General features: G+C 33.7%; 1 protein-coding gene across 1 annotated transcript; it reads right to left on the minus strand.

The window, feature by feature from the left end:
- Positions 1–5,221: 5,221 nt before the first annotated feature.
- Positions 5,222–15,009, minus strand: LOC109166294. The gene is made up of 2 exons (XM_019315240.1): positions 14,375–15,009; positions 5,222–5,691 (listed from the first exon to the last, which is right to left on the minus strand). The coding sequence occupies exons 1-2, from the start codon at positions 14,943–14,945 to the stop codon at positions 5,282–5,284; spliced, it is 981 nt and encodes a 326-aa protein (XP_019170785.1). The 5' UTR covers positions 14,946–15,009; the 3' UTR covers positions 5,222–5,281.
- Positions 15,010–15,741: the final 732 nt, after the last annotated feature.

Raw genomic sequence — 15,741 nt, forward strand, 5'->3', positions numbered from 1 at the left:
GCGGGGTCAATTAATCCATGACAACACATAAATAAAATGACTTTTATTATCATGTAGATGTAAAATTAGGTGGGGAACTATGTGGGGATAAACTATCACGGTGGGGAGGTGATAGATTTCACAAGTTTGAGGAGCAGATAAGGTGTCTCCGTAAAGAACAATTGCGACTACGGGGACATACAGATCAAGTATCTTTAGCTGAATATCAACGACTGGAGGAACGCCTAGCCAAGTTGGAGATTCAGGAGGATGCATTTTGGAGACAGAGGGCGAAGCAACACGGGCTAAAGGGGGCAGACGCGAATACAAAATTCTATCACAGGTATGCCTCTCACCGAAAAAAGAAAAACACACTTTCTAAAATTATGAATGATAATGGGGATTGGGTGGAGGGAGATGCCATTAAGAGTGTTATCTTTGATTATTACCGAGATATTTTTTCGTCAAACCAAACCCAGATGGACGAAAGTTTTTATACTAATGTCTTGCCCCGAGTGACACAAACGCAGAATGATGCCCTATTGTGTTGGGTAAAAAGGTGAAAATCCCAATTATAATAATTCTACAGAAAAATTATTATAACCAGGAAAACAGAAAACTGGGAAGGAAAAGGTTGAGTGTTTGGGTATAGGGTTTAACACGAGTTCGAACACACAAGGTTCTTTTCCTTAAAACCTTATTTGCTACCTCCCACGAGTGCTAGGAGCGTTGTAGCCTAGGTTTCCCAGGATAAAACGTGTTACAACTCTTTGTTTAAGCACTTAAACAAAGAGCCCGGCGAACAAAGCAAGGCTGGAGCACAGATGGCTAAAGAAGAGAGTAGAAGCAGAAGTTTTGAAGCTGAAAGCTACTGGAATTCCTTTTTGTTTTCACTGTGTGTAAAATGCTTCTGCCCCACCTCTTCTTTATATAGGGCTCGTTGGAAGGGATAGCATTCAACATGGGCATTAAATTGGTGTTAAAACCAATTGTGTAACACCTGTAACAGTCACCACTAAGTAGGATTAAACTCTGAGTTTAAAATTGGAATTAAACAGTATTAATTCTGTAACAGATGAGTTTAATCTTCTGCACTTTCGGGTTTCTGACCGTTGGGATGCACGAGAGTACCCACTCTCGTGTTGTGATACAACACGAAAGTACCGCTCTCGTGCTGTGGTGCAACACGAAAGTACAGCTCTCGTATTCACCGTTGCACGAGAGTTTTGCTCTCGGTGCACCACAACCTCTCATGCTACACACGAGAGTAGGTGATCTCGGTTCGGTTTTGGCCGAACCAAGTGACTCGGTCACCAAGTGACTATAACAGATGGAAAATGATACCGAAGTTTGGCATAACTTAGCCCGCACAGCCAGCCAATTTGCCAATTTCCGGACGACATTCGTGCCCGCGCACGCGAGCTCGGGCTTGATTCAAGCCTTTTGAGCTCTTCTAGTTGGATTTTGATTTGCATCCGCCCCCCCCCCCCCACCCCCCCGCGCGAGAGAGCCTCTATGCTATACAATTCTACAAGTTTGAAAAGAGCTCATGTATATAAGGGGGGCAAATCTTGTTTCCAAACCAATGTGGGACAAAGTCCTACATTTTCCCTTCATTTCCCAATTCAAATGGGTCTACTTTGAGAATCAATATCTCATTCACCCATTATCCGTTTTGAGCGTACAATATATCAATCTCTTCGTCTCACTACGAAGAACACGAATCCACTTTGACCCGACCCAAATCGGAAGTGGACCCCACTGATAATTGTACCACAAAGTAGCCACTTAATATGCCATTTTTATGTCATTTTAAGCTAATTTTCCAACATATTGCGCCCCTTTGAAAAAACTGAGGTAAAAGCAGCATTGTTTCCCATGTTTCCAGATAAGGCACCTGGTCCGTATGGAATGAATCCGGGTTTTTATCAACAGTTCTGGGATGTGGTGGGAGGGGATGTGTCGGATTTTATTGTGGATTGTCTAAATACGCGGTTATTCCCAACCAATTTGAATGATACTGATGTGGTTCTAATACCGAAGAAGAAGAATCCAGAGCGGGTCTCGGATCTTAGACCTATAGCATTAAGTAATGTGATATACAGGGTCATGGCTAAGATGATTACAGCCATAATGAAACCACTAATGGATGAAATTATTTCTGATTCTCAGAGTGCATTTATACCTGACAGGTTGATTGCGGATAATATTTTAATTGCTGCAGAGATTGGCCATTTTTTAAACAGGAAGCAATGTGGAAAGGTGGGGTGGGGTGCTTTAAAACTGGATATGGCAAAAACATATGACCGTATAGAGTGGCCCTTTCTACGGAATATGTTAACAGCACTGGGTTTTAATAGTACATGGGTGGATCTTATCATGTTATGCGTAACTACTGTGTCATATAATGTCAAATTGAATGGAAACCGAGGTTTACCTATCACCCCGACCCGCGGACTCAGGCAAGGAGACCCTTTGTCTCCATATCTATTTATTATCTGTGCAGAAGGGCTCTCATTGCTATTACAACAGGCACAGACTCAAGGAGCAATTCACGGGTGCAGGGTTGCAAGAGGTGCACCCTCCATTTCTCATCTATTTTTTGCTGACGCTAGTTTGTTATTCTTTAAAGCAAATACGCAAGAGGCAAATGCAGTGAAACAGTGTTTGACACGATACGAAAATTTGTCTGGCCAAGTGGTAAATTATCATAAATCCAGCATATGCTACAGTAAGAACACGCAAGAAGAGGATAGGGATGATGTGGCACAGATTCTGGGAGTTACCCAGGCACCAAATTTTGGAAAATATTTGGGGCTCCCCTCGTTCGTAGGAAGGAATAAGAAGGCAACCTTTTCATATATTGAAGATAAGATAAGGCAGAGAATAATTTCCTAGAATAAGAAATTGTTTTCACAAGCTGGTAAGGAAGTCTTATTGAAAAGTGTGGCTCAATCTATGCCTACTAGCTTTCTCAATGAGTGTTTTCTTATTACCTGTGGGGATTTGTACAGCTATTGAGCGAACCATGAACCGGTATTGGTGGGGATCTAGAAATGACCGTGGAATTCATTGGAAAGCTTGAGACAAATTGTGTATACCAAAAAAGTATTGTGGTCTGGGTTTCAAAGAACTGCATGCGTTTAATATAGAAATGTTGGGTAAGCAGGCATGACGATTTCTGACTAAGCCTGACTCATTGGTTTCAAAAGTTTACAAAGCCAGGTACTACCCAAAAGGGACTTTTTATGATGCCAAAATAGGAAATAACCCCAGTTTCTGTTGGCGCAGTATTATGGCAGCTCAGGCCATAGTTTGTGGTGGAATCAGGCGCAGAATTGGAAATGGGAAAACAACCCTCATTTGGGAACACCCATGGCTACAAGATGAGCAAGACCCAATGACTCCACACGGATAAGCCCCTGTACTTGAGTGGTGCAACTGTTATGGGTTTAATTGATCAGGAAACACAAACTTGGGACCTGGATATTTTGGCAGATATCTTTAGTCCTACGGATATAGCTAGAATAGAAAAGATCCCAATATCACCAGATTATGAGGATATGTGGTATTGGCATGGAGACCAAGGAGGAAACTATACTGTGAAGAATGGCTACAAAACGGTTGTGGCTAACCTCAATGATAATATGGGTAGTGATAGTTGTTGGTTACGTCTTTGGAAGCTAAAAATCCCCCCGAAGTGGAAAACATTTTTATGGAAAGCTTTGAGTGGTATCCTCCTTACTACAACAAACTTGATTATAAGGAGGGTGGAAATACAACCAACATGTGCTATGTGTGGGGTAATGGATGAAGACACAATGCATGCCTTAGTAACATGTGGTTATGCAAACTCCATTTGGGCTCAATCTTCCAATCCCCATGATAACAACAAATGTTTTTCATACTTGGTTTAGTGATCTATTGAATATTTTAGACACTAATTAAATTATTCACGCAGCTGCAATATTATACTATATTTGGAGGGCCAGAAACAGAGCGGCGAGCGAGCCATCAGGCTACCGCACAGCAGCCCGGTACTGCCACTGTCGTAGCACAGCAGCAACTGCAAACGGAAACTGCCGAAGCAATGGTGGCCGTCCAGAACGAGACCACACTGCCGAGGCAAAATTCTATACCGGTGCGGAAATGTTACTTCGACGCTGGTTATTTACCCACCACTGGAAAAGCCACGGTTGGCACAATCTTGATGAGCGAGGAGGGGGATATATCTCGGCATTCAGAGCACCCTTGATGGATTGCTTCTCCCCACTTATGACTGAAGCGATAGCATGCAAGGAAGCCTTATCTTGGTTATGGAATCGGGGGGAACATTCTATACACTTGTTCACAGGTTTTTTAACACTATAGCAATACTTGTCAAACGCAACTGCCTCACTTCGAACCTACGTTGGCTATGCCATTGATGCTTGCAAAGCACACATTATCTCTTTTAATTACTGTTCAGTTAGCATTTATTTGTTCTACTGTTATGTATTCGGGCGATGTCCCTCCAGGCTCTATTTCAGAATACTTTGAATAAATGCCATACTGGCCACCTTTCAAAAAAAAAGGTGGGGAAGTAACATTTTTTTTATTAACTAATGTTTTCTTAGAGAACTATATGTGTGTCTAGTTTTTTTTTTTTTTGAATACTACTGACTTTATTACAATGCAGTATTTACTTGTTCATTCTACTTGTTCATAATTACTTTCTCAATTAAATAAAGTACAAAGAGTCAATATTGCCTCCACTGAGGCTCGATCCAGAACCTCCCACTTGAGAGAATAACTTGGTGTCATTGGATCACAAGGTCTTTGGCATATGTGTGTCTAGTCTATTTGGAGAGCCAACGTATCTACTCTAGTATTTAGCCATCAAAACTTGGTGGAATTGAAGCATTTTTTCATCCTGCCATCTATAGGTGTACATGTACATGATAAATTGATAACAATAAGGTTGGGTTAATACCATAAGAGTCCTCTAAATATAGTGGTTTTGCCACGTTTAATCCTAAACTTTCAAATTATCACATCAAGTAGTTCATGCCATCTATGAAAGATTTATAAAAGATGAGAATAAATGTATAATCTCCAAGATTGCAAAATCACACTTTATAAAGTGGAGGGAATTCATAATTTAAACAAATAATAAATAAATAAACAAAATAAACAAAATTATTGTAATAGAATAGAAACCAATACAATAAACTAGATAGAAAAAGTGTTATCAATCTTAGTCTACTGACACATAACCCCTTGCATAGAAGTACACATAAATAAAGAGTAATTATTTTATTTCTTATACTAAATATAGACTCTCGCTGAACACTCGAGTATAGATTTCTTTAAGTCTAAACTTACTAAATTTCCATTCTTCTTTGATATCAATATTTCTTTCGTTGTAAACTTGAAGATAGCCCGCTAGATTTGAATCAATATTAATACTTTTCCTTTTTTTACTTATATAGAACTTCTTCTTCGCCTGAGTCACCAAATCAATAGACATGAAGTAGGGTATATCTCTTTCAGGGAGAGTCGGATACCACGCAAGTATACCATCTGCAAACACAAGCAATTGACTATCCAAATTCCAAATTCCTTTTGCTCTACAACGACCACGATAATCTGTGTTTACAATGCATGCTTGTTTATGCCAATAAGTATTGTTGTCATTTTCAATCATTAACCAAATCTCGATGCAACTGGAATCTCTCATAATTGGATTTACAAGTAAAGCAATTTTCTCATTCATAATTGTGACTGAAGAAATGCAGAAATCACCAAAGTATGGCAGCTCAATCTCCCCAAAAACCTCATCATCCATGTCAAACCAAAGCAAATGTTGCTTGTAAACTTTATAATCATCCATTTCGAACCAAAGTTATTCATTGTAAGTTTCAGTATAGTAACAATTACTTTTAGCTTGCCAATAATACTTTCCTTTTAAATAAAAATCACTACCGTAACCTTGAATAGGCGGCACAAATGGAACCGAATTAATCTGTCTCAAACTCCATGAATCACCATGAACTTGGCTATAAACCATTGTGATTTGGTCAAAATTTCTCTCACCCGCACCTATATCACGAATTTCTAATAGCATCACAATCTTCCAAGTCATGTTGTTAGAAATCCCAAATCCAAATTCAGTAGTCACGCGTGCACCATTAGGCAGCTTGTTTGGGAAGGTAATAGAGGGTAAGGCTTTAACTTATCTAATGGATGGGTTCCATATCAAAATATCGTAAACCAAGTAATCAACACCAACAAGTTTAGTCCGATCAGTCTTGCTAGAAATCATACATAACATACCTTGACAACACTTAACCCACCGTATTGGGGTTATTGGGATGTCTAGGTATATGCATCCAATCTCATTACTCTCAGATTCTCTGTGAAGAAAATAATATTCTCTAACATCTGTTCCCATCTCTAAAAGAACACAATCAGATTTTGCTTTGCTAATTCCATAGTGTTTGTCCATGAATTGATTATCACTTTTTATCAAATCATAAAAGAATTTGCAAACACATTTAAATCGCATAAGAGACTTTACCGGTAATCTCGCTAAAATTTCAACCACCAGATCCATTGGTAATTTGTAATTTTGCATTTTCATGACGAGATAGATCGATTTTCAAAGATCGAACAATTCAATGCTTCCAACAATAGGGGAAGGATGTGCCTTCAACCGTCAATAAACACAACTCGATCTGCAGCAACTTCAACGTCGTATTGGCGATCTGAGATCTGAGATCTGAGAATGATATAATGTTTGGTGGATTTTAGACTTGTATTTGAGTGTGTGTACGTATGTATATATAACATTTTTGGTCATATGAGGTGTCGCCCTAATTGCAGTCCTTATATCGTGTATCAGGGCACACATTGTATTGTGCGTCCCGCCCTATTCAAAATAACGTTGTTTTGGTGTATTGTTAAAAAAAATCATATGTTTCAAATGTACATAATCTCATGACAGAATATACATAATCTAACATAATACACATAAATTTTTAACGTAATACACATAAACTTTTAAAGTAATACACATAAGCTCTTAACGGAATACACATAAACTTTTAACATAATACACATAAACTCTTAACTGAATACACATAAACTCATAACACAATACGCAGAAATTTTTAACTGAATACACATAATGGGGTTTGGTCCATTTGAATGGACGGAGTGGCGTCCGTACGTCAATCCCTGTCAACAGCAATTGAAACGGCGGCGTTTTGTGTCTGGGCACACGTTGCTATGTGTGCGGTGGTGCACGATATAAATTGTCGCCTAATTATATTGTAGGAGACTCGTATCATACTCAGACTAATCCACATTCGCACCGGGCCGACCCAGGGGCGAAGTACTAGTCAGTATAGATTTTTAATATAGTAAAATTATATTTTTAGTTTAATACACTGAATGTTAATTTTTTCAAGTTACCAAGACTACGTGGTCTAATGGTACCCAGGTTGGACTTCCATTTGGAAGGTTGTGAGTTTGAGGAGAAAGTATATGATTTTTGAATAGATACTACATTGTAATAGAGCCAGTAGCATTCAAAAAATTTGAGTATAAAAGTTCATTATTTAGTATACTACCAAATAATGAACCTTCAGTATATTGCTAATGAACATTTATTCATGATCCACATGGACCATAGTCTACAATATAGAATTTGGTTAAGTTTAGGGATGGGTGTTGGTTCAATTTGGGTGATTCTTTAATTTTAGGTCAAGAATCTTGAACATATTTGGTTCAAATAAAATTATTTTAATTTTATTTTCAGGTTGGTTTGGTTTTATCCGAATTTTGATTTATAAATTTGAGGAAGAGTTTATGAAGAATTTACCGTGAAGTATATGAAGAAGGCAGTCGGAGATATATTTTTGACCAGCTGAAGTTGAATTGTGATGTCTCTCTCTGTCCTTAGTATTTTTTTTTACTAATTTTTAAATTAAATATTTTTTGTTAATAGTACTTTTAGTGTAGTTTTCAAATATATAAATTTTGTATACTAATACTAAATTTAATATTATGAAAAATTAAATTAAAATAATTTCAGTCAAGCCTCGTTAACCGAACCAGACACATAAAATGGGATAAATGGAGTAGAAAACTTGAAAAAAAAACAACAACTCTAAGTAATATAATTGACCACAAGAGAAATTTGTCTAGAAATCAACCAGAGAAATGAGAATAAACTCAAATCCGAGAGTCATTTACTAGGAGCTCTTTTTGTCCTAGTGCATTCTTGATTTCATGTATGAGTGCTACAAATAACATATAGCTTTGTAACCTCTGTTTGGTAAAACATAGGTAATATAATTGTCTGAAATAATACCATTCTTGATTTCATCTGATTTTACACATCTTGATGCAAGCTAATCTAGTTTAATTTATTGCCCGTCTTTACACGCGCACAGACATATGTACTCTCTTAAGCTTTCATTTGATCCGTCATATACATGCCCTATTTGGTAAAATGGCTATTAGCTGTTAGTTGATTGTATTAATTAAAGGATATAAATAGTTGATAACATTAGCTGATTGTAGAAAATTATTTGGTAAATTAGTTGTTAGTGATAGCTGCTTCGTATATTGCATGGCGCATAAAAATATTGAGTTTTCGTTCTTCTGTTATATCAGTATTTCTCTCGCTGTAAACTTGAAAATACCCATAAGTTCGATTTGAAGCAAAATTAATACTTTTAAATTCATTTCTCCCAATAAACCATAGTGTCCGGAATTGAAAAAATTACTGATTTGGTCCCTCGACTATTAGGATTTCACCATTTTGATCATCGACTACCAAAATTACTCAATTTGATCCTCGACTATGACATTTTTACCTGATTTGATTCTCGACTTTGACATTTTTACCCGATTTGGTCCTAAAGTCAAACTAGTGTGATTAAGGCAATAAATTTGAAGATATTTTTGTAATTGCATATAGGCATGTATATATATATATATATATATATATATATATATATATATATATATACATATATATATATACATATATATATATATACATATATATATATATACATATATGTATATATATATACACATATATATATATACATACATACATATCGTATTATAAATAACTAACAAACGAACAATACAAAAATTTAAAAAAAAAAAAAGTTAAACGTAATGAATTATCATAAATCATGAATTAAGTATGTATGTTGATAACAATCCGTGGGATTACTTCTTAGTTGCAAATTTCAATCCTTTTATATATATATATATATATATATATATATATATATATATATATAGACACACACGCATTATAAATAACTAACAAATGAACAATACGCAAATTTAAAAAAAAATTGAGTTAATCGTAATGAATTCTCATAAATCATGAATTACGTATTAATCCCACCATGCATACGTAATTCATGATTTATGAGAATTCATTACGATTAACTCAATTTTTTTAAATTTGCGTATTATTCGTTTGTTAGTTATTTATAATGCGTATATATATATATATATATATATATATATATATATATATATATATATATATATATATTTTAAAGGATTGAAATTTGCAACTAAGAAGTAATCCCACGGATTGTTACCAACATACATACGTAATTCATGATTTATGAGAATTCATTAAGATTAACTCAATTTTTTTTAAATTGGCGTATTGTTCGTTTGTTAGTTATTTATAATGCGTGCGTGTCTATATATATATATATATATATATATATATATATATATATATATATAAGGATTGAAATTTGCAACTAAGAAGTAATCCAACCGATTGTTATCAACATACATACTTAATTCATGATTTATGAGAATTCGTTACGTTTAACTCAATTTTTCTTTTTTAATTTGCATATTGTTCGTTTGTTAGTTATTTATAATGCGTGTGTGTCTATATATATAGAAGCTTCTGACTCTTGATCCGTTTTGACGGATCCACACAATAGAAGTAAAAATGTTATGAATAAAAGTATAGTTGCATTACTTATAGATTTTATTTTTCCCTTTCTGATTTGAGAATAGCATGGAATGTATGTTCGTAGATTATATGTGTAACAATATTTCAGTATTGAATTTCAATATGTATTATATAAGAATTGAAATTTCTAACAAATCTCCAGGATGGAATTATATCAATATACTTAATGCATGATGACAATTCAGTTCATTTCTCTCTCTTTTTTTTTTTTTTTTTTTTTTTAATTTGCATATTGTTTGTTTGTTACGTTCCTTAAGATCAACACTTAATGCAAGATGCCAATTCAGTTTCTCTTAAATACCTTTGCATTCCGTTACAAACAATATGTAAAAGAAAAATGACGAAAATTAACTCTTTTTTTTATAGTGAGAATTCCACCCGTGAGATGGGGATGAGGTGGCGAGCTACTTTAATGATGGGGGCCTAGTGCCCCGAGTAATAAAGTTATCATTTGCACAACAAAATGGGATGGATGCACATCAATCACACTATGAATGCATAACAAATTGGGACATGATGCACAACAAACTGAGTAGGAAAAATTAAATCAAATGTATAGAATTAAATCACAACCATTGACTTATTTAAATGAAAGGATTATATAAGTCCTCACATCCTCACCTAAGGATAAGTCCTCATTTAATTGTTAATCTATATATGTATATATAGCTTAACTTGAATTCGCTATTAAAAGAAATATAATATAATGCATCAAATATAGCATATATGTCGATGAATCATTTTGGGGCTGATTGGGCCATTATATTATTTTGGGTTGCTTTTTAATCAATCAAGTGTAGTCGAAATCAGGCATATATAAAACACTTAACCCACTATTATGCTCTTGGCCTTGGCAAATTATTGTATGGATCATGAGCCACACAATGTATATGGATCATAATAAAATGTATATTTTTAATATACTAAATGTACATTATTTTTGTACTGAACGTACATTATACAATATAATGTATAATCTGAACAAAAATAATGTACATTCCTTGAATATATTGTACATTATTTTTGTATTGAATGTACATTATTTTTGTACTAAATGTATATTATTTTACAGTAGACAAATTATGGTTCACACAACTTGTATGCAGGGACGGAGCCAGAAATTCGATTGAAGGGGGGCGAAGTAGGACGGATTTAAAAAAATTTCCAGTAAAAGCGAAACATTAAAATAAAAGATATAATTTTAAAAAAAATAAATAAATTATCTAAGAATTTTTTTTTATAACCATTACTTAAGAAATATAATTATAATTTAATAAAATAATTTGAATAGAAAATACATTATAAATTATACATATCACTATTAATATAAAAGAATGTTATATATATATATATATATATATATATATATATATATATATGTGTGTGTGTGTGTGTGTGTGTGTGTGTGTGTGTGTGTATTAAATATTTAAAAAGTAAATGTGTTAAATCCGTAGGGAAAGGACAAAATATGTTAATGCAAGGTTTTGAACATAAATAAATTATCTAAGAATTTTTTTTTTTTTTATAACCATTACTTAAAAAATATAATTGTAATTTAATAAAATAATTTGAATAGAAAATACATTATAAATTATACATATCACTATTAATATAAAAGAATGTTATATATATATATATATATATATATATATATATATATATATATATATATATATATATATATATATATCTCTGTGTGTGTGTGTGTGTATATATTAAATTTTTAAAAAGTAAATGTGTTAAATCCGTAGGGAAAGGACAAAATATGCTAATGCAAGGTTTTAAACCCAAGACCTTTCCTATTACCATAGAGATGCTCTACCAACCAATCTAACTCCTTACTTGTTAACATTTATTAATTTTCTTTATACTAATACTAAAAATATACTATATATACATATATACATATACATATTATATAGGGGGTGGAGGTGGGGTGAGGGGGGCAGCTGACCCCCCTGCCCCCCCTCTGCCTCCGTCCCTGCTTGTACGGACCATGGTCCATATAATAATGATTGCTTGGCCTTACTAAGCTAGCTATATGCATTCAATCTCAGATTTTTTGTAAACCTTAAATTATAAGGCCACCTGATATAGAAATCTTGAATCGCATAAGAGACTTTACCTGTAATCTCGCTCGCTAAAATATCGATCGATCGAGTTGCAAAGATCGAACTGCTTCTAGCAATAGGGGAAGGATCGATATGATGTGCCTTCAACACAAACGAACTTCAACGGCAACAACCTCGTATTGGCGTTCTAAGATCTGAGAACATAGGATAGGGATGAATATATAGATGCCTACGTGGAGTTAAAGTAGAGAGGTTGAGATGTGGGTTTCTTGTGAGCCAACTGAATAGTTCAATAGTTTGATAGGTCTCATCAACTTTGTTGAAAATGTACATATTACATGACCTGCCTGCTTCCCATTCACCCAAATTCCTTATTTTTAATAAGGAATTTCTTGTTAAGTAGTGGTGGATGGAAAGCAGGCTGAAATTCCTTATTGTTATCAATTTATCATGTACATGTACACCTATAAATGCCCGGATCAAAAAACGTTAGATCAAACGTTAATTACTAAGTCAAAAGATATCATTAGTATTGAAGAACGCGTAATTTTATTTTCTTACATAGTAATCAATTCCACCAAGTTTTGATGGCTGAATACTGGACTTGGTCCTTCAAACCGTCGTTCAACAATAGATAGACTAGACACACATATAGTTCTGGGAGAAAACATATTAGTTAATAAAAAAAATAATGTTATTTCCCCGCCTAATTTTACATCTATATGATAACACAAATGGTCCTCTGACTATTGAGGCAGTGTTTCTTTTAGTCCTCAACTTTCAATTCGACCAAAACACATACCTTGATTTTTATTTTTGACCACAAATAGTCCTTCGTTAGTCTTTCTGTTGGGTGAGTGTTAAATTTAAGGGTATTATCGTCAAATTAAAGAAAAAAAAATAAAATAGTTAACAAAAAAATAAAATAATAATAATAATAATAATAATAATAATAATAATAATAATAATAATGTCAATACATGAATTTGGAATAATACATTAAAAAGACCCGTTGCATATCTTAGATGGTTGTTAAACCACCATACACTTTTGCGTAAGCCATTGCTTTTTCAAAATAAATAAATAAATAAATAAATTTTGACTTTATTATGATGACAAGATTTCATGTATCTAGCTTGATTACTTTGTCCAATTGCGCTTTATATATATATATATATATATATATATATATATATATATATATATATATATATATATATATATATATATTAGATAAAGGTAGTAATCAATTGACGTTCTCTAATAATAGTTCTTGTACGTTAAGTCTTTTGTGAGTTTAAAAATATTCAGTTGTTCTACTAAGATTTAACTATGGTCTATTAGTCTTGACTTAGGTATATCTCTATTGATAGAGGCCACTTATAATCTAGAAGCAAGTCGGTCACTCTTATCTATCTAGAAACTCACAGATCTATCAAAGTAGCTTTCAACAAAAACTAAAAAACTTCATAGAAACGTATCTCTGTTGATATTTTGCCTTTTTTTTTTTACTGGGAGTTACATTAATATATTTATCTAAAGTTAAGTGTAGTTTTAAAGGAGTGAATAAGGGATGTAAATCTGTAATCAAGTTTCAGGATTATTTAAATGATGTGAATAAACATATGACCTCACAGATTGCAGAAGCACACTTCAAGAGAAGGAAATTCATAATTTAAAATAATAATAATAATAATAACAATAGGACTAATAAATCACACCAAACTTGATGAAATTACAAAGGCATAGTTCAAGAATATCATACTTATAATGCATATATAGAAAAAGTATTACATATCTTCCTCCAATATCACATAGCTCGGCGCACATAAATAAAGAGGCAATTAAGTAAATAATGTATAATTATTTCATTCTTACAGAAAATGTAATCTTTCATCGTAAACTCGAGCATATATTGTCTCACCATTAAAACGTTCTTCTACTATATCAATATTCTTTTCGTTATAAACTTGAAAATCTCCTGCAATGGGATGTGAAGCCATAGTAATACTTTTCCTTTGTTTACTTACCGAGAACATCTTCCATTCTTGAGTTACCAAATCCAGAGATATGAAGTATGGTACAACTCTTCTAACATGCTCCCGACAATCCAAATGATTCCAATACCACTGTTTTGTCTTTTCTAGAAATACAAGCAATTCACCATCCAAATTCCAAATTCCTATTGGCATCCAATAATCATTAATATCTACTATTTCAACACAATCTATACTTGCTTGTTTATGCCAATAAGTATTATTGTCATCTTCAATCATCAACCAAATCACAATGCAATACCTCGCATTAGAACCCCACATACTTGAATATTGAAGTAAAGCAATTGTCTCATTCATTATTGAGATGGAAGAGATAGAAATATCAGATGGCAACTCAATCGTCCCAAACATCTCATCATTCATGTCAAACCAAAACAAGTATGGATTACGAGGTACCATGTATAGATTGAGAGGGTCATCAAATAACCTTGAAGCAGACCAATAGTACCTTCCTTTTAAATAAAAATCATTGGTCTCATCCTCAAACTCAATAAAATCGCAACAAGGTGTAACCGAATCAATCTGTCTCAAACTCCAAGAATCACCACGAACTTGACTATAAACTAGTGTGATTTGTTGAGTAGTTCCATCATCAACAGAACAAAAATACAATAGAATGACAACCTTCCAAGTCATGTCATTAGAAATCCCAAACCCAAATCTATTATAAACAAATGCATCGTAAGATGGTCGGTAAGGGACGGTAACAGAGGGTAAGGCTTTAACTTTCCTAATGGATGGGTTACATATCCAAATATCATAAATAAGGTAATCACCTTTACCAAGTTTATAAATATTATTCGTGGTCGAAATCAAGCATAACATGCCTTGACAACACTTAACCCACTTTTCTCTTGGGGTTGTTGGGATGTCTAAGTATATGCATCCAATCTCAGAACATTCTTTGTAAAGCAAATAATATTCTCTATCCCAACCAGTCTCTAAAAGAACACAATCAGTTTTTGCTTTGCGAACTCCATAGTGTGTGTCCATGAAGTGCTGATCACTTGTTATCAAATCATAGAAGAATTTACAAATACACTTAAATCGCATAAGAGACTTTACCGGTAATCTCGATAAGATATCAGCCACCAAATCCCTTGGCAATCTGCAATGTTCCATTATCAGTTCGAGATTGAGCTTCAAAGATTCAACAATTCAAACGCTTCGAGCAATAGGGGATCGGAAGGATGTCGCTTCAATCGTCCATATTCTTCCCAAACAACGGAGATATATATGAGAACACAGAATTAGGGTAGAATGTAATGTTTGGTGGGTTGAAGAGTTGTATTTGAGGGGTAGTTATGCTGTGCATCCGTATGCACCATGCAAACAGATGCCAAAACGACGTCGTTTTATTAGAAAACGCGCATTTCCCTTTAAAAAAAATTCAGGTTCGATTCCCAGCAACAACATTATATTGTTCATTCATTCTGGAATTTTAGTTCATTGATTATGGAATTATAGTTCATTGATTATGGAATTATAGTTCATCGATTATGGAATTGTAATTCATCGATTCTGAAATTTTAGTTTATAGATTATGGAATTTTAGTTCATTCATTCTAAAATTTTTAGTTCATAGATTAGATTCTGGAATTATAGTTCATCGATTATGGAA

The sequence above is a fragment of the Ipomoea nil genome, unplaced genomic scaffold (genome assembly GCF_001879475.1).
Source record: "Ipomoea nil cultivar Tokyo-kokei standard unplaced genomic scaffold, Asagao_1.1 scaffold3087, whole genome shotgun sequence".
NCBI classification, from domain to species: domain Eukaryota; kingdom Viridiplantae; phylum Streptophyta; class Magnoliopsida; order Solanales; family Convolvulaceae; genus Ipomoea; species Ipomoea nil.